The sequence below is a fragment of the Platalea leucorodia genome (assembly GCF_965183815.1).
Source record: "Platalea leucorodia genome assembly, chromosome: 17".
In the NCBI taxonomy this organism is placed as follows: domain Eukaryota; kingdom Metazoa; phylum Chordata; class Aves; order Pelecaniformes; family Threskiornithidae; genus Platalea; species Platalea leucorodia.
In genome coordinates, this window is record NC_138839.1 from 6,596,343 (window position 1) to 6,619,857 (window position 23,515).

General features: G+C 40.4%; 1 protein-coding gene across 3 annotated transcripts in view; it reads right to left on the bottom strand.

Moving 5' to 3' along the window:
- Positions 1-1,164: 1,164 nt before the first annotated feature.
- The window catches only part of DHRS3 (dehydrogenase/reductase 3), a 28,351-nt gene continuing 6,000 nt past the window's right edge, over positions 1,165-23,515 (bottom strand). For 2 of the 3 annotated variants that reach the window (XM_082328876.1, XM_082328877.1), the window contains exons 2-6: positions 5,649-5,792; positions 5,227-5,346; positions 4,243-4,481; positions 3,106-3,231; positions 1,165-1,829 (exon numbers count right to left, since the gene is read on the bottom strand). In XM_082328876.1, coding sequence (XP_082185002.1) covers positions 1,745-1,829; positions 3,106-3,231; positions 4,243-4,481; positions 5,227-5,346; positions 5,649-5,792 — 714 coding nt within the window. In that variant the 3' untranslated portion in view covers positions 1,165-1,744. Of the gene's footprint in view, positions 1,830-3,105; positions 3,232-4,242; positions 4,482-5,226; positions 5,347-5,648; positions 5,793-8,199; positions 8,255-23,515 lie in introns of those variants that run through there. The other variant, XM_082328878.1, reaches the window with a different exon arrangement.

Genomic DNA, 23,515 nt, shown 5'->3' on the forward strand with positions numbered 1-23,515 from the left:
CAGACTTCAACATTCACATCATTGCACCACTGGTTGGTCTCCACTCTACACAGCAGAACGAAAGGAATCTCTCAAGTACAGCTCACAGCTTTTCTGCTGCAACTCAGATCTCTTTTAGGAAATGGCATATGGGTTTTTTCCCCTTCTAAATTTTTGTATAGAACCTCTTGGTTTATGACCAAATACCGCTTTTCCTTTGTATAGCATGTTCCATTTGAATTTGCTGAGCTTTTGACAAACATTTAGGTAGTCGGACTTACAACTTCTGAGGTAGGGAAACACTAGAAATATCTGCTTTGCAGGTCAGGGTGCACCTTGAAATTATGCAGCTTGCCCCAGGTCACACAGGACATCTAAGGAAAAGCTCAAAATTCAAGTCAGGAGCCCTAAATTCACTCCTTTCCTTTAACCACGTAGCCTTCCTTAAGGCGCTTCTCCAGTTAGGCTTGCTACTTTCCTGTATTGCAATTATATTAATTTCTTTTTTAGTAGTGTTCCAATATGTTTAAACTACGTTACTATGCCTAGTGCTGCACACTGCATCTGGCATAGGAATGCAGTGTTGCTCTTACTAGGCTGTCAAAGAGAATATATCATTACAAAAATAAATAATGTCTAGCTGCTTCTGGCATTTCAGTCCAAGCAGTATTTATCACTTTTGGCTGATCGGTGCCTGATTCAATGCCCCTGAAAAACAATGGGTATATTCCCAGTTGAATTCAATGGGCATTTAATCAGGTCTTTGCTAACTGTGCTTCCAAACTTCACATTTCATGAGTGCTACAGTACTGTCTCTTCTATTTTTAGAGCATTATTCCACTTACTTCACTGTGCAGATTGATACAATGGATTTTCTTCTGCATGGATTATGTCAGTGAATGTATGTTTGTACAAGCAGGCTCTAGTTTTAGTTCTAGATTTAGTTAATCCCCAGTGTGATGCTGCCTACATGCGTGGCAATCTGGGATTAATGCTAAAAATATATATATATTTTATCATAAATGAACAAAAATATTCAGAAAGACAATTAGATTTCATATATGAGTTCAGTGACGGACAGAATCTTCCACTGTTCAAACTGTCTGCTCTTCTGACTGAGCATTCCTCTCCAGCCTTCACGGGTGAAGACAGCTTTCTTGGGCCCAGCACAGTCCTTCCAGACAGAAGTCCTGGGTGGCCTTTAACAAAGAAAACATTGCTCCACAGTTTGCTCCTTCCCTGATGTCAGTTGGGAACAGCTTCATCAACGGATGTAAAGTGAAGGAAGGGAAGGAAGCTTCCATTAAATGTCCATAAGTTTTAGTTCTTCGAAGCATTTTTTAAGTTCCCCATTCAAGAAGCTGAAATGAAACCAGTAGCAGTTTGTAATTGCAGTTCCTCTGAAGAGAGGGGATAAAGTATGGGGTGTGACGTGCTGCCTCTCAGCTGGGACAGCCTACAGACACTTTAGAAACAAAAATTACATCTTAAAACTATGAGTAGCTTTAACAATTGAACTCTAAAGAATTAAACATCATATAAACATTTCACACTTTTTGTTTTTCTTTCCAAGGGTCCATAGTCTAGTCATTCAATCCTGTGCAAAGGTCATGTTACTATGGATATGACCTGCAAGAAATGTGTTGCCTCAGAGCAGTGCAAGTCACATGAACAGGCTAAAAGCCAAGACTGCTGATTCACAGTCTTGTCAGGATTTGCATGCTTGTGTTGGTTTCACTGAAGAATAGTCCTTGCACCATCAGGTCTATGTTCGTCCTTTAAAAGTGTTCATGCAGGTGTAGCTCCCAGAAAACTTGTGGATTTCTTCAAGTGCTGCCTGAGGGAGAATGCTGCAGGAGAAGCAGAAAGAAAATAAGCAGACGAGACAAACCTCTTAGTCTATTCTAATAAGAGGATGTGTAAATACGCGTTTATGTACACACGTACATAAGGACACATATTCTCGAAAATCAGCTAGTGAGAGCGCACAGACAAAACACGTGTCAGTATCCTGCTGTGAGTAGGCCTAAAAGGAGAAAGTTGTATCAAGTCACTCTTTCTCGACAGAAATATTTATCCAAAAAGGTCTGTAAAAACTGTAACTTGGAAGATACCATCCTGTTTTATTCCCCCCAAAGATTGTGCAGAATCTTGTGCTCTGAAATACACAAATTTAAACTGAGTTCTCTGGTTAACTTGCCATCTATTTGTGCTAGGCATGTGGCCTCCTTATCATAAGGTATGGATATAGATCTGATTTCCTGACAGCTACTGTAATGGAAATTAAATGAGTAATTCTTACAATAAAGGAGAAGGAGAACAGCCCTTTTTCAGTCTGTAGAATTTCTGGGAACTTTTGAGGGTATCCCAAATTTTACATTCAGAGCAAAGCATTTATTGTGACTTATTTTTTCTTGTTTGAAATGCATTATTGTAATTATTTTCCATAGTGTCCTGGTTTCGCCTTGGACAGTTAACTTTTTTCCTAGTAGCTGGTATAGTGCTGTATAGTGCTGAAATCTTCTGGCTTTGTTTCAGTTCCTGACTGAAGGAGGTTTTCCAAAGGCTTTAGTGCAAACTCTCACGGAAACACAATTTTAAATGTCCTTTCTCTTTAGTTGTTTCAGGATATGAAGTTATGACTTTCTTTCTTTAGGGACTCTAAAATTCCTGTCCTAATCATACACAGAAGTATTTTTTTAATAGGTTCATTGCTTTAACACAAGCAACGCTCTCTAAATACAGCTGTGATGTACGTACCTTATTGCAGAGAAAGCCTTTACAATATAAAGCCCAGAGTCCAAAGAGTGGCTTACTAAATCAAAATCAACTACATGCATATGTTAATTGTTAAGAAATTTCCTAGATACAAATACCAGTTCAGACCTCAGGAATCCAAATTTTGGGAGTGAAACTGGTTTCATAAAGGAGTCATACAAAGGGAATCTCAGAAAGTTTTCTCCCTTTTGCTTCTATGACTGTCTTTCACGGGAAGGGATGAGCCAATCTGATCCTGGAGATTGGGCTACAGTCAAACTGAGGTTTGCCTTGGTGGACAGACACAGAGGACTGTAAGCCAGTCGGGCCTGACTGGCTCGGCCATTGCTGGGCAAAGGAAATATTTACCTTTTTAGGATGACAAGAACATGCATTGTCCATGGAAGGAGCAGGAAGGCTTGATTCATCTGAACGGCTTCTACTGTCCTCCTAGCCACTGTCTCTGGCTTGAGAGGAGGAAAAAGATTAGGGAACCTGAATAAATAAAGTAAAAAAAAAAAAATTATTTGTTAACCAAACTCCTTCTTTAAGATATCAGTGTCCAAGATCCTGTTACTCACTAAGCTATCACTGGTTATTAGCATTCAAACATGCCCCAAGGCACGCTGAAGGAGCAGAAAGTTCCCATTCCAACCAGAAAGCTGGAAAGCAGAAAGCCCAGTTCCAACCAGTACGACTACCTTAGCTAAAGGGTTAAGAATGTACATGTTGGTGCCTTTAGGGAGAAGTGGCAGAGAGTATTCAGAACCTCGATTCAGGGATTTTCTTAAACTGTATGCAAACCAATACCAAAATGCTGCCCTTTCAGTGTTGGTGTTTTTCCTCTTCCTTTCTGTTGCTCTTTGCTTGATTCAAATTCTTGACAGGTGAAAGACAAATATTTTCCCCCATTGCTTTTAATACCAATCATAAGGCTTCTCCCAGCTCCAGCAATAGCTTGACACTGCGTATTTTCTTGACTAAGAGAGCACAAACTATGTTAATAGGTTATTTTGTCCATTGTAAAAGATTAATTTGGCCAGCCATTAAGATAGAGGTAAAAAGGAGGTACTGATAGCTTTACTTCACTAAGTGGCTGTCATTCCTTTCAGTGGGAAAGAATTAAGTATTTCAACAAATAAAGAAGGAATTTGTACTGTTCATTCTCAAGTAATTTGTAGACTGCTTCTTTTGAATGACCTCAATTTTCAGATTGCCTCCCCTCCCTCTCTGGTGGCTGCGTATGGCCCAAATACACTCAGGGAAAATAGCTTTCAGTTTTCTCTGTAGAAACAAATGTCTCACTCGGTACAGGCAGGCTGTATGAATATGCCAGCAAACTGAGGGAACCAGTCTGATGAGTCCCAGGTGGCCTGGAGTGACCCCCTGTTCCCAGGCAGCCAAATGAGACATCAAATTCTCTTAACTAAGTGAAGCATTAATTAGGAGTGTATTCTGATGATTCATTTAAAATGAGATGCTTTATTCTAGTTCCTCTGGACTAACCTGATTCTCATGCCCTGAAACATCTCTGTGCTCGTGTGGAAGGGCAGGACTGTTGTGGCATTCACTCCCGGACAGTCTAGCAGCCCCAAGGTCAGGCTCTCCATAAAGGCAAAGGACGAGGCTTTGGAGGTGCAGTAGTCAATGGCACCGGGGATGGCTGACAAGGCCAAGACAGAGTTCAGGCAAACAATGTGTCCATTCTGCAACTCCAGCATCCTTGGCAGGAATGCTTTGGTGGTCTGAAGAACAACAGAGTAAGGAAAAAAAAAAAGGTTTACTCAGCAGAGATACAATAAAAATAATAGTTGCTGAAAAAAATAAGGTGACACAGAGACAAGAAGCCAAACTGTGCTGTTCATTATGCTAGGAAAGGAGTGGGGGAGTACGTTGTTGCTTTGTCATTTTCTGAAAGATTCTAAACAAGCAAAGTTTGTGTAGAAACAAAACAAAATCTTTCCTAGCACGTAAGTAAGCAGTACCCACAGATAAGGCCATGAACAGAACGTTTTGTATGTTTAAGAACTTCTTGTAAAGGATAAAGTCTTCAACAAAATGATGAAAGCACAAGAAGCTCTTTTTTTATGACTATTATCTAATTCAGAACGTTTCAAAGTTTCACACTAGTTTCCTTCCCTGAGCAATGTCGTCTCATGCTCCTCTGATGTTTCACACAAATCACTGTAGAGAAAACTCTCCTCTGTGAGCTCAAGCTTTCTCAAAAGAAATCAAATGTTTTACTGTAAATCTCAGAATGGGGATACAAGAGCATCAAATACCATGTTACTACTGGAAAAAAAAAATTTTTTTAGACTTCTTTCCTCTGGCCTTTGCCCCTCACATTGTTTTTTCTGCCTCCTTTTCAGGTCAGACTGAGTTTACCAAGCACCATTTAGAAAGACGTAGTAGCAGCCAAGTGTTTACTGGCTGTAATCTGTCGTTCTCGTTCCCAATTCTGAATACATGTGATACAAGAGCTTATCTTACCCAGAACTGTCCCAGGGTATTTATATGTTGTGATTTGAGCAGTGCATCATCATCGCTGTCCATCAGGCTCTTACCATGGACCACAGCAGCATTGTTCACCAGGATAGTGATATCGCCCACCTGCAAAAAAAGCAAATGACTTGTTACAACTAATATCTTTCCTCACGAATCAGCAGTCACCATTATAACTGAATATCTATTATTGCCTAAATACATTATTATTTTCATAGCTTTTGACATTCTTGCTTATAGGCCTCGTAATCCTTCTGGATCACTTAAAACAGGTAGCTAAACTTTGTACAACATAATCTGGATGGTCACCCTTCTTTTTTCCCAATTTGCCAATTTCCCAATTTTTTTCCTCATCAAATATGAGTCATTACTAAATTGTGCCCACAGACAGTGTTTCCACAGACACTAACCTTTTCCCGCACAGCTTTGGCTTGCCGATAGACCTCCTCTCGATTTCCTACATCACAAATGAAATAATGGCATTCTGTCCCCATCATCCTGATTTCCTCTGTGGTCTCCTTCAGGCATTTCTCAGTTCGACCCCACAGGATGATCTGCAGCAAGAAACTTTTGTTAGAGCCAAACTGCTTCTGCTTCAAATCTAAAATAATTAAAACATGCTTCTAACTTCGACAATTTGATGAACATCTTTGATGTCATTTCACTGCCAGCCCTGTTGCATTGTTTCATTTGAGACTAACAATGCTTTTCTATTACATGGGGATGGGACTTGAGTATCACGGTGGTAGCTGTATCCCACTGCTGATACTCTATTCACAGGTTCTTTACAAGCAACACAAAAAATCAGATCTTTAGCCTAACATGACAAATATATGAAACACTTGGCAAATTTTCTGCATCATGAATTTTCAAATCTATCCCTGCTTTTGCTATACACACAGAGAGAAAGATAAATTTATTCTAAAATCACAGACCATCCTAATACAGACATTTAAAGTGAGAAATTTCAAGCATGAATTTATTTTGCAACTAGCATATGCAAGATTTCACTTGCTACTCCCATTTAACACAGTAAAAATGATACAATACTTCTTGTACAAGAACAATTCTGAGTATCATGTAGCATGGATTTGATATATTGAAGACATAACCAGCGCAACCCTATCAGTATTTCTACACCATCGTGCAGGTCAGAAATAGAAATAACTTGAAAAGTTACCAGTTCATTAACTTTCATTGTGGGGATCCATCCAGTATGGATGATCCATCCAGTATGATTTTTCCTAGTGAGACAACAATATTAGTCTCAAGTATGAGATGGTGCTTCCACCACTGTCTTTCAAACATTAATCTACAGCTAAACAGATTTAACCAAAATATTTCTTTCCTAGTATATAACCTTAATTTCTATTTCTTTTAAGGCTACTGGAAGGAATAGAATTTCACCTCTCTGTTACCCAAGACATCTATATATGAATCAATCCTCTTTGCTCTTCAAGCTAAGCCTTCTCAACTTTCATCATGTTATGAATGGTGAGTCACTTGCCATTCTGCAAAACATACATTACTGAATGGCGTACGTTACTGAAATCAGCTGACTGCTCCGCGCGTCCAACAGCAAGATCCAAAAGAGAAAGAAGGAAAGGTTGCTACTGCTCACAACTGCAATTGTGAGCATTGATAATGCAAAATTACTATTTAGTACTAAAAAAGACATTCACATAGTCAAATGCAGGTTTACTCTGATCAGGGGACTGGGGAAAAGGGCTTTGAAAATGGAAACAGCTTTGTTGCTCTCAGAACAGTGCTATTTCCAAGCAGCGGCTTTATCACCTGTGATCAGGATTACAGTTGCTTTCCATACCACTGTGTACTGCATATGAATCTGACTGGTATACTGATTTTTTAATGGTTAAAAATATGCTTATTTTTACCTAAACTTTCAAGGTTTAATAATCTTTGAATTTTCCAAAAGTTGAAAGAACAGGGAAAAGAAGTCTAAATTATATCACTCAATTAACTTAGTAACAGCAAGATAAACATAAAAATTCAGGACCTGTGGTATTCCATCCCCACAACAAATCTCTGGCAGAGAGTTTAACATGCTTAGTTTTAAGGACTAGTTAAGCTTATCTCATAACTGGTGCTAAAACTAATCTCTGGCAGGGTCAAAGAGCTCTTCTAGTGCAACTAAGCAAGGCTAAAATGCAGAAGTACCTGGGTCCTCAACTGTTTCCTAGAGGAGTTAAATTTCCAATTAATCCCATTTATAAATCATTGGCACATCTATGAACATAAACACACACAGACTGAAAGGCTTCTATTCTCAAAATCACCGAAGGACTAACAAGTTGGTTAACCAGAAACTTCAGAGCGTGTATAAATATGCCAGGGCCATTTCATGGGAAATCTTATCTCAGGGGACATAATTTTCAAGGAAAAAGCTGTGATCAGTCTTAAAAACTGTACAAAAGCATATGGCTAAAAACGTGGCTTGTGTATTGGCCTGTCTTCGAAAGTCTCGGCCTATCCCCCCTGGCCATCAGGCTTTGGCATCTACACAAAGCTTGTAAAACTGATGGCGATTTACTCGCTTCTGAACTCAGAGCTAGACTGGGTGCTATTTCTTATGCCTACTCTGCAGACTTGAAGGGAAATCAAGAACATGTGAGAAATTTCACAAGCTTTCAGGAAATATTTACAAAATACTGTTCAACTATAAGCATACACACATACTTGCTCTCTCTTTCACAACCTACATCTCTGTGGAAAGGAGAGAAAAAACACCAGAAAATGTCAACTGTAAGCATCAAGTTTGATGCCCACAGAGTTTGCATCAGTGTGAACTTCAGCCTCTTGGCAGAATTGGATCAGTCAAATGCAGACACTAAAACATTAACTGACAAGTTGAAGAGTGATGGAAGGTAGGAGAAGAAGAGGAGAGAAAGAGAAATAAGGTGTCAGACAAAGGGAGTAAGGCAAGAAACCGACCTCACATACCTAGCACTCGAGGGTTTCACACTGCTATTGCAAAATACAAAGTAGATCACTCACTCTTCGCTTTAACCTGTTTCAAACATCCATACAGGCTCCTATTCCCAAGAGTTGCCACTGATGCATTGAATGTCAGGAAATATACATGCAAGAGTAGTTAAGCAAAGGACGACCTGTCAAAGCAACATCCGTCTGTGATGCAACTCTTGGACATAACATTTTTTATGCCCCAACAGCTACTTTGGGACCCCTAATATCCTACAAGCACGTCTTGCAAGGTGACCCCATTAAAATCTGGGCCATCTGGGGAAGACAGAATTTGCTGGTTATCCTGCTGACAGCATTAACTTCAGTACTGATTTTCTTCCATGGGAAGTTTTCGTGCCCTTGATACTGTTCACACTCAGGTGAAGGCTTCAGCCTGCGTAAGAGAAAAGCAGTAAATAAAAGACCATTCTTTGGGAGAGGTGAAAGTTCCCTAACGACACAGTGGGAAGTGAGGTTTCCTGCCGTCATTTCTGCTACTTTTTACAGATGGATAAAACTCAAAACCCCATACAACATACTTTTGGTCCAAATTCAAGCTTGACTGCTCCTACAAGATCATACGAGACTTCAATTTCTCTCTTACATCTGGCCAAATTAAATTGGCACGGGCTTCCCTCTGGCCTCCTAGGATATCAGATCTTACAGAGAGAGGAGACTTTTAGTTGCTGCATTAGCCTCATAGTTGAGGCTTCTGTTGCTCCCGAACTCCATCTCTACAGAGGGCTTTGGCTTAGTGTTTCTGTGTAGGCAATACTTCTTTCTTCTTTTCTTGCTTGCAGCGGTTTCATCAATGTTCTTCTAGGTCCTTACTCTACTATTGCCTCCTGAGATTTCTACAAACCTACTCATCAGTCTTCTGCTCTCCTGAATTCACCTCCTTCTGCAGAATCTGCAATTTGACAATTTGCTGTTTGGCACTCATAAGGTTGTGTTATTTGTAACATTCTCACTAAACCATTCAACTAAACACTTAAGAGTCAGGGATAATCGTGCATGTTCTTAATGCTCCGGAACAAAAACTTTTGCTCACTGTTGAACTGATGAATGATTGTGGGCCAGGGCCTGTGTTCTGCTGATGCCTGGTGAGCTCCAGTTAGCCTAAAGCCGTGCTGTTGGCACTTCCCTTCCCTTTATATGCAGGCAAGCATGTAAGGAACTCCCATTTTATTCTTTGCTCAGTCGACATCAAGAAAGGCATCCTTTAGTTTTGTCCTGCCCTAGTTAGGATTTGAGGGCTCTGCATTTGTAAGGAGTCTAGATCGGCAGTTGAGGAAATGGTCCATTTTACTAGCAAGCACAATTTTCAAAATGTAGACGTGGGTCCCAGTCTGGTCTGTGTCTCCTTTCCTTTTTAAGTTTAATTCTAATTTGGCAATAAGTGTGTCCCAACTGGAGGCTAAGTCCTGGAGAGAATGACTCTTGCAGACGCAGAAGTTCCTGTCTGGGACAGAGGAAAATGCAGAGGAATAAAGGAGAAAAGAGACACGGCGTTCCTTGTTACACAGCCTGTCAGGATGTTGCACAGCCACCTATTCACGGTAATTTAATGGTGGATAGAGGAATATTTAATTTGTGTTTTGGAGAAGTTCTTGGACAGACAGTTTTCCGTCCTGGAAAGAATCCAGCCACTATTTCTTCTCCCCCTTCATCTCTCGTCATCCTCTCCTGCCTGCCCCTCCCTACCGCACTAGACACGCTCTCCTTTCAAAAAGTTACTGACCAGAAAATTGTCGAGGGCAACAGCCCGGGGAGGCGTTTAATCCCCGCTGCGCTGCGCAGGCCGCTCCTGGAGGCTGCCTGCCCTGTGGCTACCCCTGGGTGACCCCGGGCTGGCAGTCGGGAGGCAGGTGGAATGTTAAAGCAATCGCTTCTGCTCCAGGCTGCGAGCGAGAGGCGGTGGGAGCCCGGGCAGCAGCAGGGTAGGCGTCTTCCTGCTATTGGACATACGAAAGAATAGATTTATGATGACAGAGCAACTTAGCACGCCCTCCTCTTAATTAACTTTAAAGTAGTTAAGGGCTGTGACATCGCAGCTTCACGCAGATTTTCCCAGGATTTATTCACGAGCAGATTTTCGCAAAACAAACCTTATCTCTCCATCTTCTCCCCTCTGGCAAGTCACAGAACTCCTTATCTGGCCTCAGGAAAATCATTTCGGCTAGAGTGGCAGGCTCAGTAGACACTGTGTCCTCCGCTCCCAGAGGACTCGTTTAACTCCGGACTTAATCTGCTACTGAGCCATGCCGTGAGGTCGGAGGGGAGTCAAAAGGAAGGTTTTAGCTGCTGTTGGACTAAGGCAAGGCTTTCTAATAGAGGCCTGCACTGGCTACTTGCCAAAAGCCCCAAACCTGACTGCGGGTTTAAATCCTGATTTTCACCGTAACACAAGTAAGAGTTATGCTTTTGACTGCCACAAAATCAGATAAAGCCACTAATTTATATAAACTGGTTTAGATTGAAGCTGCTATCAACCACAATATACACACATGATCTATGCTTCCAGAGTCTTAAGTATATTATTGGTGCAGGAGATGAGGTTAGAGCCAATTTTACACTATTTCCAAGGCTATTTAACTTGTTTGGTTCGATTTTATTGCCAGCACAATTCAAGAACGGCAGGAAAGGAGTGTTGCCCTTTTGCATCGTCAGTGAATTTGGCACTGCATCTTCAGCAAACCCGCTGTGCTAGACTTTGTCCCTCCAGGTGAGCTAGACAGTATTGGAAAGGTGTCCCACAACAAAAGCATTTCTGAGACTGAACGCGTGCCACTTCTGACACTCCCCTTGGATTATCTGCGTTGTATTTTAGTGCAGAATTGTTCACTGTTAGTCTTTTCCAACACAACACCGTGCATGGTGATGAGCAGATATAACTTCCGCTCCAAAATTTTCCGCATTTTATGATTCATGAAGCAATTTTCTGTATCAATTTGAAGACACTGAAAGATTAAAGTATTGCGGAGAGACAGGAAAGTGCCCTTCCTGCCTGATCTCATTACTGCTGCCTGCCCAAATCAACCACAACTCCTCGCCACAGATCAGCAGAGATAGTAGTAGTTGGTAGGTCAACACATTTCATTCCCCTTTCAACCTCCTTCCTAGTCCAGTGAAACAAAAGTTGCTCCGTTGGAGCTGGTATCTGTAATTGCACAGACTGCTACCTTTGTTCAAACAGAGAAAGCCTTTCTGCACCCAGTACCGAAAGTTCCTGCCTACTTTTAGGAAGTACAAAGTGTGGATAATCCACTGAAGTATGTCAGTCTTATCCCCATATATTTACAAAGCCTGATAGTACTAATTCACAGTTGGCCCTCCGAAGAAATGCATTCCAGCGTATCCCATAATCCTGGCAGAGTTTTGCGTATCATGAGAACAGGAGGCTAAATTCTACAGCCTCAAAAGTGCTCATGTATTTGGCTTGTCAATGGCATACGGGTTTTCTCCTCCACCCCTTCCCCTCTCTTGCCCCCAGGGCAAAGTCAGACAAGTTCTTTCAGGAGTCCTGCTTGGGAGAGGCAGGCTAAAGACAGATTGCTGGGGAGTGAAAGGTGTGGCCCTTCAGTGTGAAAAGCCAATCTTTGCTTTAGAAAGGAAAAAAGACCCTTTTGATGCCTGAAGTAGGTCAAAATACTTAACCCAGCCCCTTAGTGACACTTGTATAAAAGTAAGTAAACAAAGCAGGCCAGTGGCAAAATTTTCTCAATTCTCACAGTGGAAAGTGAATATCAAAGCTGCAAGGGACAGGCATAAGAAAGATTACAGGTAAGCATGGCGGAATCAAGCGAGTAAGCCCATTTAGCTATTTTACACACAAGCTTTTCTAGATTAGTTGTAAAGACATTATACTAGAAGAATTTAATTTAAATTTAATCCTGCCACCATGGTAAACACAAAACAGAGCATTTATTATAAACTGGTTTGAGTTAAGGCCAGGAGTAATATACAGTAATGAGACTAAAAGTTAGGTCTAAAGAGACTTTAGAAGGAGACTGAAAGAGTGAACTCCACTTCCTTTAGTCTAGAGTCAGAGCTTTTATTACTTTATATGTTGACTTAGCACTCAATGGGATTAACATTATTCACCTAAACCACCGTCAATGCCAGTTGTGTCCCAGTCCCCCTTTTTTCCCCCTGAAGAAAACAAAACAGCACCTAAAAAGTCATAGGGAAGTATGAAAATACCTGTCTCCTATTCAACAGAGGCCTTCCTTGGAAAGAAAATTTGTAATTTTCTGTCTGCATACAGGCATTTAAGACCAGCTCCCTCTAAAGAAGTAAACAAATGCCTACTGTTCTCACAGTCAGGACTATTTAAGGACAGGTGGCCCCATGCTGACTTTTTTTCCAGTGGTTTTTCCAATTGCTTTCGTCTGCAACATGAACTGCGACTCCAGACTGCCTTGGGAGCAACACTTTTCAGCTCTGTTCTTCAGAGCAGTTGAGGAAGGGGAAGGGTTAGGGTTGTTTGCAAGAAGAGGTCATGCAGGAGTCAGCCTTTACAATCCTATTAACGCTGGGACAGGGTCAAATGGAGTGCACGTTCCAACAAAAGCACCAAGTGGCCACAAGCTGTCACCCTGCAAAGGTTCATGGAAGCATTTGTGGGGGAAAAACCGACAGATTTTTAATGGTGAATGTCTGCCACACCATGTGTTCGAACCGGCCTCTGCTCCAGGGAACCGAAGCACACAAAGAAATATCCAGCAATAAAATTCTCTGGCTGCAAAGCAGAAAGAAGTGGCATATCTGGGGGGTGGGGAGAGGGGTAAGGTTTTTAAAGTCATGTATTTGAGGTAAGGCTTTGAAGACATCTACCAACAGAAATATAATACTCCATCCTGTAAAAATAACTAGTGTGCTGCCGCCTCCATTTGCTTGGCATGCCATCCCTATAATCCAGATTCATATAAAAATGTCCACAGAGATCTCAGGAAATTGTGGGGAGGGTAAATATGCAGGTGCAGAAGGGCCTTTTGTACTGCAAGCGCAGCAGACAGGATGAAGGGATAGAAAGTCAGTAAACAACATTTCAAAGGAGAAAAAAAAATACTGGATCTGGTTGACAAAAAGGCCATGGTCCAAGGTTTGCTGTTTGCACATTTTCCTTCCAAAGTGCTGCATTATTATTTTTACTTATTGCATATACCTCTCAGGGTAAAAGAGTTCTTAACATGTGACAGGTTAAATAGTCGGGGAATATAGTTAAACATTTACTATGACAGAAAGTTATGTTGACACTGAATGGTAAGAGTGTTTATTTTTGTAATGCTAAAAACAAACAAAAGTTTAGATTACAGGGTAATGTTAGAAGTAAGGGATATGTGAAATTAAAAACGTGGATCCAACACAGTATTATTTCCATCACCTGACTGGGTGAAAATAACTCCTAAAATTGCCTGGTTCAACCAACAGTTAACTGAAAAGTCTGATACTTCTTAACTAACAAATTGGAAAAATCAGACCTAACATAAATTTATGGAAAAGAAGAATTAAAGAGCTACAAACCAGATGCCAACAGAACTGGATTGTTTTTTAGAGCTTGCCTTTGTATTTATGAGATTATTTCTGTAAGAGTACCTAATCTTGAAATGCTGAGTGGTTTTAACTTCTAGTGGAGAAGCCTGGCCACTGCATCACCACCTTTGAGACAGCACGGAGACCCCGAGGGCTCCTCCCCCCTGTAGCTTACAGAGGGATCAGTTATGCTGGGTTACCAGTTTGGAGTAAAAAATTGTCAGCTTTAATTCAGAACGTCTTCGGTTTTGCTTTAAGCTAAATCATGATGAGTATTTCATCAGCACTTCACTTATTTTGGGGAATATATACAATTCCACTACAAGCTCTATAAAAAAATAATAAATACAATTTTATCCATTAGATGCTATACTCAAAAGGTAACTTCATTAGCCTTCTGATGCTGGGCCGGTTCTGAACTTTGGCAGTCATCTGTGATCACTGCTACGTGAACTGGAGCTAAGTTTACTCCACATTGTTACGTAGATCTGTGCTACGTCATTATAGTCCTGCTACCGGGCAAGGGGACTTTGCATTTTGCTGTGCCGTCACATCAGTAGAACCCAAAAGTAAGGCAAATGTGTTAGAATGGTAAATGTATTAGAAGCTCTGATGAACGAGGAAAGCCGCAAGGAACATTTACAAGCCCGAGGAAGGCACAGGCAGACAGATGACCCCAGCTCTTCTAGGAACATCACAGAAAAGGAAGAGTAGGGGAGGTGTTTAAGTTTGTTGAAGTGGAAGAAAGCTTGCAACAAAAACAGACATGGAAACCTAAGGATGAATAACGTTTCTAATGCTGTCATTATAAACTACCCTCCAGAAAGACCTAAAATATGCTCCAGATCATCCATGTGCACAATATGATGCAGCTCTTGACTGAAAAAGTAATTTCTCCCATGAGGCTACTGGAGAAGTACTGGGAGTTAAAATAGCCTACATGAAATCCGTATAGAAACTGAGCGCCAGCAACAGCTCCAGACAGGCTCCCCTACAAGCCTCCTTTCTTTGCCTCCAGAAAAAGAGAACTGCTACCATTTTCAAATCATCTAAAAGCTGTCAAAAGCAGCTTTTCTTATAAGTATTTTAGTTAACGAAATAAAGGATACTGCTTAGAAGAAAGCTTCAATATTTAAATGCTTAACTGGTTTCCCAGCTTTTTATGTACATTTCAAAGTGTTATTTTTTAATGGTGGCTGTTGCTATGCAACAGGGAAGAATTTCTAAAATCTCTTCATCTGTTGTACAAATGACAGTTTTCAGGACATTTAACTCTCTCAGCCTATGAAGTCAAAGGAGGAGGATGGGAATTGGAGGACTGTAAGCTCCCAGAGCATGCATCCCCCAAAGGGGTACAGCATGGCTAAAAAGGGTCTTTCACTGAGTGTGCCAATTTTTTCAATGCACTGTTAAGATAAAGTACCTACCCTGCTTCTAAAAAATGTGAAAAACAGCACAGCTCTAGTTAAATAAAATGATATCTAAACGTAGAAACAAAACTTATGATCATTACTTTTATCCAGAAATGATCAAAGCAATTCTAATCAGATTCTGCTACAATGATACTTTTTTAAACTAGAGGGGCTTAGTTTAGGAAGTCACCATCCTTTGGATGTGATCGCCTATCACACGCATGCTTTTTAGGCTACTGCAACGCAAAATGACGTTAATTCACTTCAACATGAACACAGAATCAATTAAGCTATCACAGAACATGAGATAAGCTTTACTTTCCAGTAGAACAAACTATATAAAGTAACCTGGTCAGTAACGAAGATGTAGCTGAGGGGGGCAGTAATATAATATCGAGGCACAATAATTCCTTAATGTGTTCAAAGTCGTTAACAAGCACAGCTCTATGCCATAAGGGTTTCCTACCTACCAGTACGCTGCAGAGCACTGGGGATCTGTAAACTACTTCTATGAACTGTGTGTGAAATTTAGCCCTAAAATACAGGCCCAGTGTTGGTTGACTCACATCCATTGTAGAGCAATCTTTACTTCCACTGAAAAATATTTATAGGTACATAAAAAGACTAAAATAATTGAACTAACGGACATGGTTTGCAGGAGCGCTGACTGACAGCAATCTCCACGTGCATCAATGGGAAATGTGTAATGTATTGTCATCGTTGAAATTGCACTGAGAAGCCTAAATCCTGATACAAATAATGTGACTTGGCCTAAATCTGTGACTCAAAAGCAAACCACAAGTATTTTAACTGTTTTTACTGATTTTAGTGGCTGAAGAAGCCATTCTGACTTCATGCATTGCAGAACAGTTCATCCCAATTATACCGCCTCCCTTTGAGAGGCATCTTTTTATCAATCTCTAACCAGCATTCTGATTATTTAGGTGCACTAACAATTTCAACGACAACATGAAATACTGCTCTTGTAATATAATTTCAATGGTTAAGAATTTTCTATCTTTTATTTTCCCTTTTAACTCAGTCAGGAAGAAAGACTAGAATCACTTTATAGGAGTAAGATGCTTTTCTAAATTTCTGGTTTTGCCAAAATGCTGGACTAAAATAAGATAATGACAGTGGTCAAACCCATCAGCCTAGCAGTTCCGCTGGGCGAGCAGTAAACAAGTGCAGTGATGTCAGGAGGAGCTGGCTGACCCGGTGATGAACTCGGGGCTGTAAAGGGGATGCAAGGTGCCAGATCACTACACACACGCTTACCCCCACACATACACACACGTGTGCGTCCATACGCACGCGTCCCTACAGCATGAAAGGCGGCATAGAGCAGTCTGCAACAGTTGCACATCATCATCTAGGGAAACGAAACCCTGAAAAACCCCTTTGACGGCTAAACGTTTTGCTTTTAAAGAGGCGAACCTCTTGCTTCCATAAAGCACGCTTTCAAATATAAACACAACATGGACAATAGTCTCTAAGGGGCCTGGATTAAAATCAAGTAACAAGCAACACAAAGAACACTCTACACCATTGCACAATCAGCGTATCTCAAAACCCAAAATCAAACAGCTCAGTTCAGTGAGACAGGACTCCCGTGTTTCCCAAGAGTCCTGGAAATGTTCTTACATCATTTCTGACAGCTCACTGTGGTCAGAGCCAGCCCTGTTCTATTACCACTTTGGGAAAGAAGTATTTGTACCAGCTGGATGTCTTTAATATTCTACTTGGAAGCATGACCTCTTCTCTTGAAGGCAGTAACTGAGTTTTGTCCTCACTGGTAAGGTTTTTTTAGGAGGCAGGGCACAGGGAATTTGAGTTTGTAGTCAACATAAAACCAAGCTGGTGAAAGGGGATGTCAGGATTTCCCATTCCCTCTCCAGACTACCCCAGCCAAGTCTCGCCCAGCGCGTGCACTGACCCGACAGACGACGCGCCTCTGGTTACTCCTAGCAAGGAGATTAAAATGACAGATCTAAGGCAAACACTAATTTAATCTTCATGTAGAAAATATCTGACTGTCCACTGTTATTGTTGATCCGTTCTTTTTAAGGGCACGGAAAGGTGAACTGCGCAGTGTCTTTACAACAACAGCTTCCACTCCCATTAATTTATTTTAAGTCTAGTATACTTGAGGTTTTTCTTAAGGTCCAGCACCCAGCGTTAAAAGATTATCTAACAATTGCTGCTTTCAGTTAAAGTGGTGCAAGTTTGTCCCCTCCTCTGATATGAAGAAAAACTTGAAAATGTAACTTGGGTGTACCCAGTGATTCAAAGGGCAAACGGAATGGAAAAACAATTATAATTACTTAAAGTATCATGCTTTTTTTGAGTGGTAGCTCCTGATCTCTTAACGCAGGCCTAGCTATGCAGAAGACATTTGCTGCACAGTGAAGCTTCTAAGAAACACTGAAATAAGATTTTGTTCAGTGTCTGAAGTTTTCACTTTCTGAGACAAGTCAGCACTCACAGAAACACAGCTGGCAGTTTCAGTCCAGGCCTTGCTGGGAGAGAGGACGTATCGAAAGGACAAACACTACCTATCACTACAACTGGTGCAAGCTGATACCCGGGCCGACCAAGAGGAGGAACACTGACTGAATGAGAATCAAGCTTGAACTCCATTTGCAGCTATTTTAAATGGTTGTTTCATTTAGATAAGGGATGAAATATATTAGGCAGGTCATACCAACTGCCACCCCACCTTTATATAGACTCTTTCTAACCTGTGGCTAAAAATATATCATACTACAGGATAATCACAGCCCAGAATCCTTCCAGCCATAATTTTTATACCACTTCAAAATATGTATAATTTTAAGTTGTTTAAGTGTACTCAGGGGTACAATGCCACTGATTACATACTGAGAGCCAGATTTATCTCCTAGTCACATACGTAAAGCATAACTGATTTCAGCAGAGCTGCGATTGTACTTTCAAACGCTATTTTGTTGTCCTAAGTGGAGCACTGACGCATTTGCTCAGGCAGTTAGACAACAGAAATCCCTATGTTAATCAAAACAAGTAAGCTCTGTAGCACTGTATTCAATAAATTGTAATTAAGAAGGTGGCAACATAAGGGTGGCTGTCCACAAAATCCTTTTGTAATTATGCATAGTTTATGGCTAAGCTAATAGGATGAACAATTTAAATTAGTTACAAAGTCTGCCAAGGTACCCATCTATTCCCAAGTCTATTAATTAGAATCTATTTAATCCCCACTGGGATAAAGGTCAAACAACATGTATTTGACCCTTTTCTACTGGCGTCAGTGTTATCAGCCAATGGATCTGGCAGTGCCTGGGTCTGACTTGTTCAACTCCTCAGCATGTTGACATGATGCTTTGAAGAACAGAGCCTGGGCGCAGCTAAAAAGATCTCTCTAATAATTTCTGCTTCATATTCCTGATAAGCACACAGGTTTAAAAATTCCAGAGTTTGTTCTCTCTCGGTGGTCAGCTCTGAGGCTGTTGTTCTCTGTCTTTAAGATTTTTCCTTTTCAGTCTCCTTTTCCTACACAATACCTTAAAGCCGCAATGGTATTAGATTTGTATCTTCAGTTCAGTCCAGAAATCAAAGTGAAAAATGAACATTAAAAACTAACCAACATTTGTTAATGGATTTTAAAACAAACACTCAAATTCAATAATCATTAGCTGACATTTCCAAACTGTCCAGGAGGAAAGATACAGAATTTCTACACACTTGCCCAATTTTATGGGAAGGAAATAAAGAGAACTGTTGGCTTTTTTTCTTCTGCCCACAGTTCCTGTAGAATTAACTGGCTGCTTCTGTGGAGTTCATCATCATCATCTATTTGTCCTCGTTCCTTTCCTGGAAAAATTGTCATACTACTTTCATACCTCTGAGGTTACTGTAAGGCTAAGTTCCTGGTCTTGGCTGTGGTAGTATGATGTAAAATCAGCTAGTTCATGGTGTATGTTGTTCTCTTTGAATGTTGCTGATCTGTTTGAGGAATGTAATTCAGAGTTTTCTAAGTTCTTCCTTCATATTTTTACTATCCACTGCATAGTATCACCCTATCAAGACAGGTTTCCACAGCAGGGTAAAAAAAAAATATATTAAAAAAAAAAATCTTTGATTCCTTCTAAACTTCAGTTAGAATGCTTAGAAATGTATGCAGGGCTTATGGTCCCTCTTAAAGCAAATTGCTGTGCCAGACTAATTAGCCATTAGCTCAACAGCATGTTTAATTCATTTTATAATGCAGTAAAAACTACCTGTGTATGTCAGTGCTTCGGATGGAAACAGTTCTACAAATCTGAGACAACTTTTTCCTAGCCTGTGCCAGACTCATGACATAAATGCAAAAGAAATACACAGCAGCACATTTACAAGTCACTGTAGGTGATGAAACCACGCAAATAAAATAGGGATGAATCACTTCAGATAAGTAAGGTCCAATCATAGACCAAACCCATCTTGTCAGCCATGAAATTCAGAAAAGCAGCCTTTTTCCTTTCTTTGGTACAAATAAGACTAAGATCACAGAATCACAGAATGGTTGAGGCTGGACAGGACCTCTGGAGGTCATCTGGTCCAACGACCCTGCTCAAGATCACAAGTCTACTGCTTTGACCAGGTCAACTCTCATTTTGAATTTCACTGCTTCCTCTTCAAGCTTTCCAGATCTAAGCTTCTGTGTTCCCTTTCAAGGCCGCTATCCCCATGTTACTGATCACCTTTCATTTAGCACCAGAGCTCCTATTGCAGCCTTTACCTCCCAGCATTAATTTTTCCAACAACCTTTGTGTTTTCTACCACACGGTCTGCACCTCTGTAAACATTGCCCAAAACTCTTCAAATCCCACCTTAAAACCTCCGTTGCTGTGATGCCTTTCCAAAACCTTAAAAATGGCTAAATAAGTGGTGCTGAAATCACTTGCTTTACAATCCCCATCAGTACGGACTTCTGTGTTTGTATTCAGCTGTTGCCTCTTGGTTTATATCTACATTGTAAACCCTGAGGTAGGCAATGTATTTTTCTGTTGTCCTTATACAGCACATTTAGCAGCTTTATGCTAAATTATTTCTGGTGCATAAGTGAGTTTCTGAGGCACTACAACAACATGAATATACAACCTCATCTTTAAAACTTACCTTAAGATTTCTTACAGCATTGACACAGTCCTTATATTTTGTGGGAAGCCTCATTTAACTGTCTTGATGCCAGCCCTTAAGCAATTTAAAAACTGCTGGATTTTGGTGTGCCAACACAGCACGGTCTCACTGGGACAATATTTTCACATGACATCACTGTATCCTGATGCGAGATGACAAGCCTGTTACTCTGCAAGTTCCACTTCTCGTTAGCATTATTTATTCTCTTTACAACATACTCAGTAACAAGACAGGTATGTTCTGAATTATAAGCTAAAACAGCTCCAGCCGGAATGCTGCTTCACAGACATCAACAGATCCAATATCTGATAAATTCTGGCTGTGCTTGCCAACCAGAGACACTTATTCAGCATGTTGTTCAAACTGCTGGCCTTGGCACTAGCACACGTAACAGGCTTAATGCCATCTAAGCCTGGGACTTGAAACAAGCGCTCTTCTGCCCATCCTCAAACTCACTCAACAAAGAAGTGAGCTGCCAACAGGAAGCCATTAAACAAAGCTGCTGTCAGTATATAATCTTTATAGAAAGAAAGCCTTTCTAGAGACCATAAAGCGACTCAATAAAATCTATTCTGTCATAGTTTACCAAAAGTTCCAAATTAATATATTATTTTGCATGACATGGAAAAACATTCACTCCTCAATTCTTTTCATATACTTCTGGTTACTGGTAAGTTATGACATGCTGTAATAGTTTGCTGTAAGATTAAGTGCTTAAATTTAAATAAGATTAAAGTAACCATCATTAAAAATATGTCTGAACTGTTCAGTTCCTATGTTTTTTTTTCAGCGACACACACAACAGGAGAGATTAATTACCTAGAACCTGGTATTTGCACTATGGGTAAATATTCTCATTATACTAAAATATCTACAACATAGAAAATGCAAAATTTCCTTTTAGATTCCATTATCTTTTTCACTTTGAGACATGTCAGATTGCCTTTTCAACATGGCTAGTTACTTATTTGCATTGCTAAATTACTACAGAGAAATCCATTAGATACATGGACTACATGTCATTCTGGTATCTCCACAGGGCATAAAAAGCACTCGGTATGTGGACAGATGCTTTCTTGACAACATTGTCTTAGTACTGGAATCTAAAAATATATATGTAAATTTTACACTCAGCCTTTTTAAAATTATTATACACCAGGCCAGCTCAACATCTGTTTGTGCAGTACATTTGCATACTGCATTTGCATTGGGAAAAGTACGTCAGAACTGTGTCCGTTTCTTTTATAAACATCATTTTGAAGGCTTTATGATTTCATTATATTAGATCATGGTGCCTTTTAAAAACAAGTACATGGTGATTAATTATATGCTATGGAAAACCAGTTCCTCTCAGCTCTGAAATTATGTAATTTTAAATCAGCTCTTTTCCTTATATGAGAACTAATCTCCTCTGGGGTGGCCAGATCAGGTCTGTTCATGTTCTGAGCTCAGAGCGAATTGCAGGATCCATGTCAGAAATCAGTTATTACTTGCAGAATACAAGTGCCTTCTTGGTGAGCGGCCGAGCCACAGTGGATTTAAAAACTGACAGACAGCAAGCAGAAGGACTTACTGAGTTTACTTCAGGTATGCTCTCATCCCTTCCCCACTCCTCCAGCACATTATCAGAAATTATATGCCTTTGTACATGACAAAAGAAATGTTTTCAGGTTTGGAACACTACAGCCCATCTGGATGGAACTCTGTGGCAGATTAAAATTCCTGCGCGTTAAGAATTTGATGTCAGGTTCTTCTTTAGGCAAGAGCTAACTCTCAAATACAGCTTAGTAAGTATTCTACAGGTTCTGAAAGTGAAATCAGAGATGAATGTTTGAGAGTGACCAATATTTTAAACGACATTCTAGATTAAGAACTCTTACTGAAATCCATGTGAGATACTAATAGCTTTTGTCCTACACCTTAAAAAACATCACAGCTCTGAATGACTTAGCATCAGTCTCAGTATTTTGCCCTCACTTCAGGAGATTGTTATTAATTTCATTTCCAGCAGTAGTCACAATGAAGTTAATCTTTTATCATATAGCATTGGTATATGTTATAAAGAAGTTTTTAAAAGGTATTTACTAATCATACAAACCAGGACAATAATATGTCAACATGATTCATAAAGACCAAAGTGAAATATTCATAGAACTACAGATGCAGTTTGTGTAGATAATGTGGGAGGAGCATGCCATTGTAGAAACTCATTTCAAAACTTGCCGAATTTTCCATTACTGGGAATACAAGCCTAAATTCTAAGACCTGACACCATTTTTTACATAACCTCTCTGCAATACTCTCATCCTAAACAGAATTTATAGCCTAAAAATCTCACTCAGCTAAAACTCCCTAATTATACATGGCTCTCAAGCACCTGCAATTCCTCTGAGGTTTTCTCTTCTGTTGAATTCAGTGGAACATTGAGGAAAACCGGCTCCAGGTTTCAGCAGCAGCACGGACTTGCACAGCTCTCATCCCTTCCTCAGTGCTCCTTCCTCCACTGACTTCTTATTACCATCCAGTTGTAACTGAACTGAAAGAGGATCGCACGCTCAAATGACAAGGTATCTTCCTAAATGAAGACATTGAGGTCTGACTTTGAAAATGTTGTGAAATAATGACAGAAAGAACAGCTGAGATTTCAGGGTGTTTTTTTTTTTGGTGGGCTGAACAAAATCAGGAGTGATATAAGCAAAATACACACCAAACCAAGAACAAAATCTCTGATTGGTTTTCAGTGCAGAAGTTTTCAAGTAGTGCCTTCAGGATCTTTGTTCACTGTCCCAAAATAATGACCGTATTATTGTGTTTGTGGCCTTCTGCAGCTGCCCATCACACTGCCATCCTGTTAAAAGTACCTTGCAGGCTTGCAGACATAATTGTCTAGACTCCAGTGCTGACAGAGTGAGGTCATGGCTATCAAGCGGTACATTCCATGCAAGAGCGAAGTTTCCGTTTCTTGTTTTTGTTGGTGATACTAGCTCCTTGCCATCTAGGAAGGGCTCTTGTCTGTCCTGATATTCCAGAATGCTTACCTCATCCGCTGCCCAAGCATGCAAACCCTTTGAGTCACCCGGTCTCCTGCAATACAGGAAGCGAATGTCCAGAGGACAAACAGTGAAAGGAGAGATCTTTCCGTGTATTTACGAGGTCATTTCTTGCACAGCGGTGAATGTGAAGAACTCTCA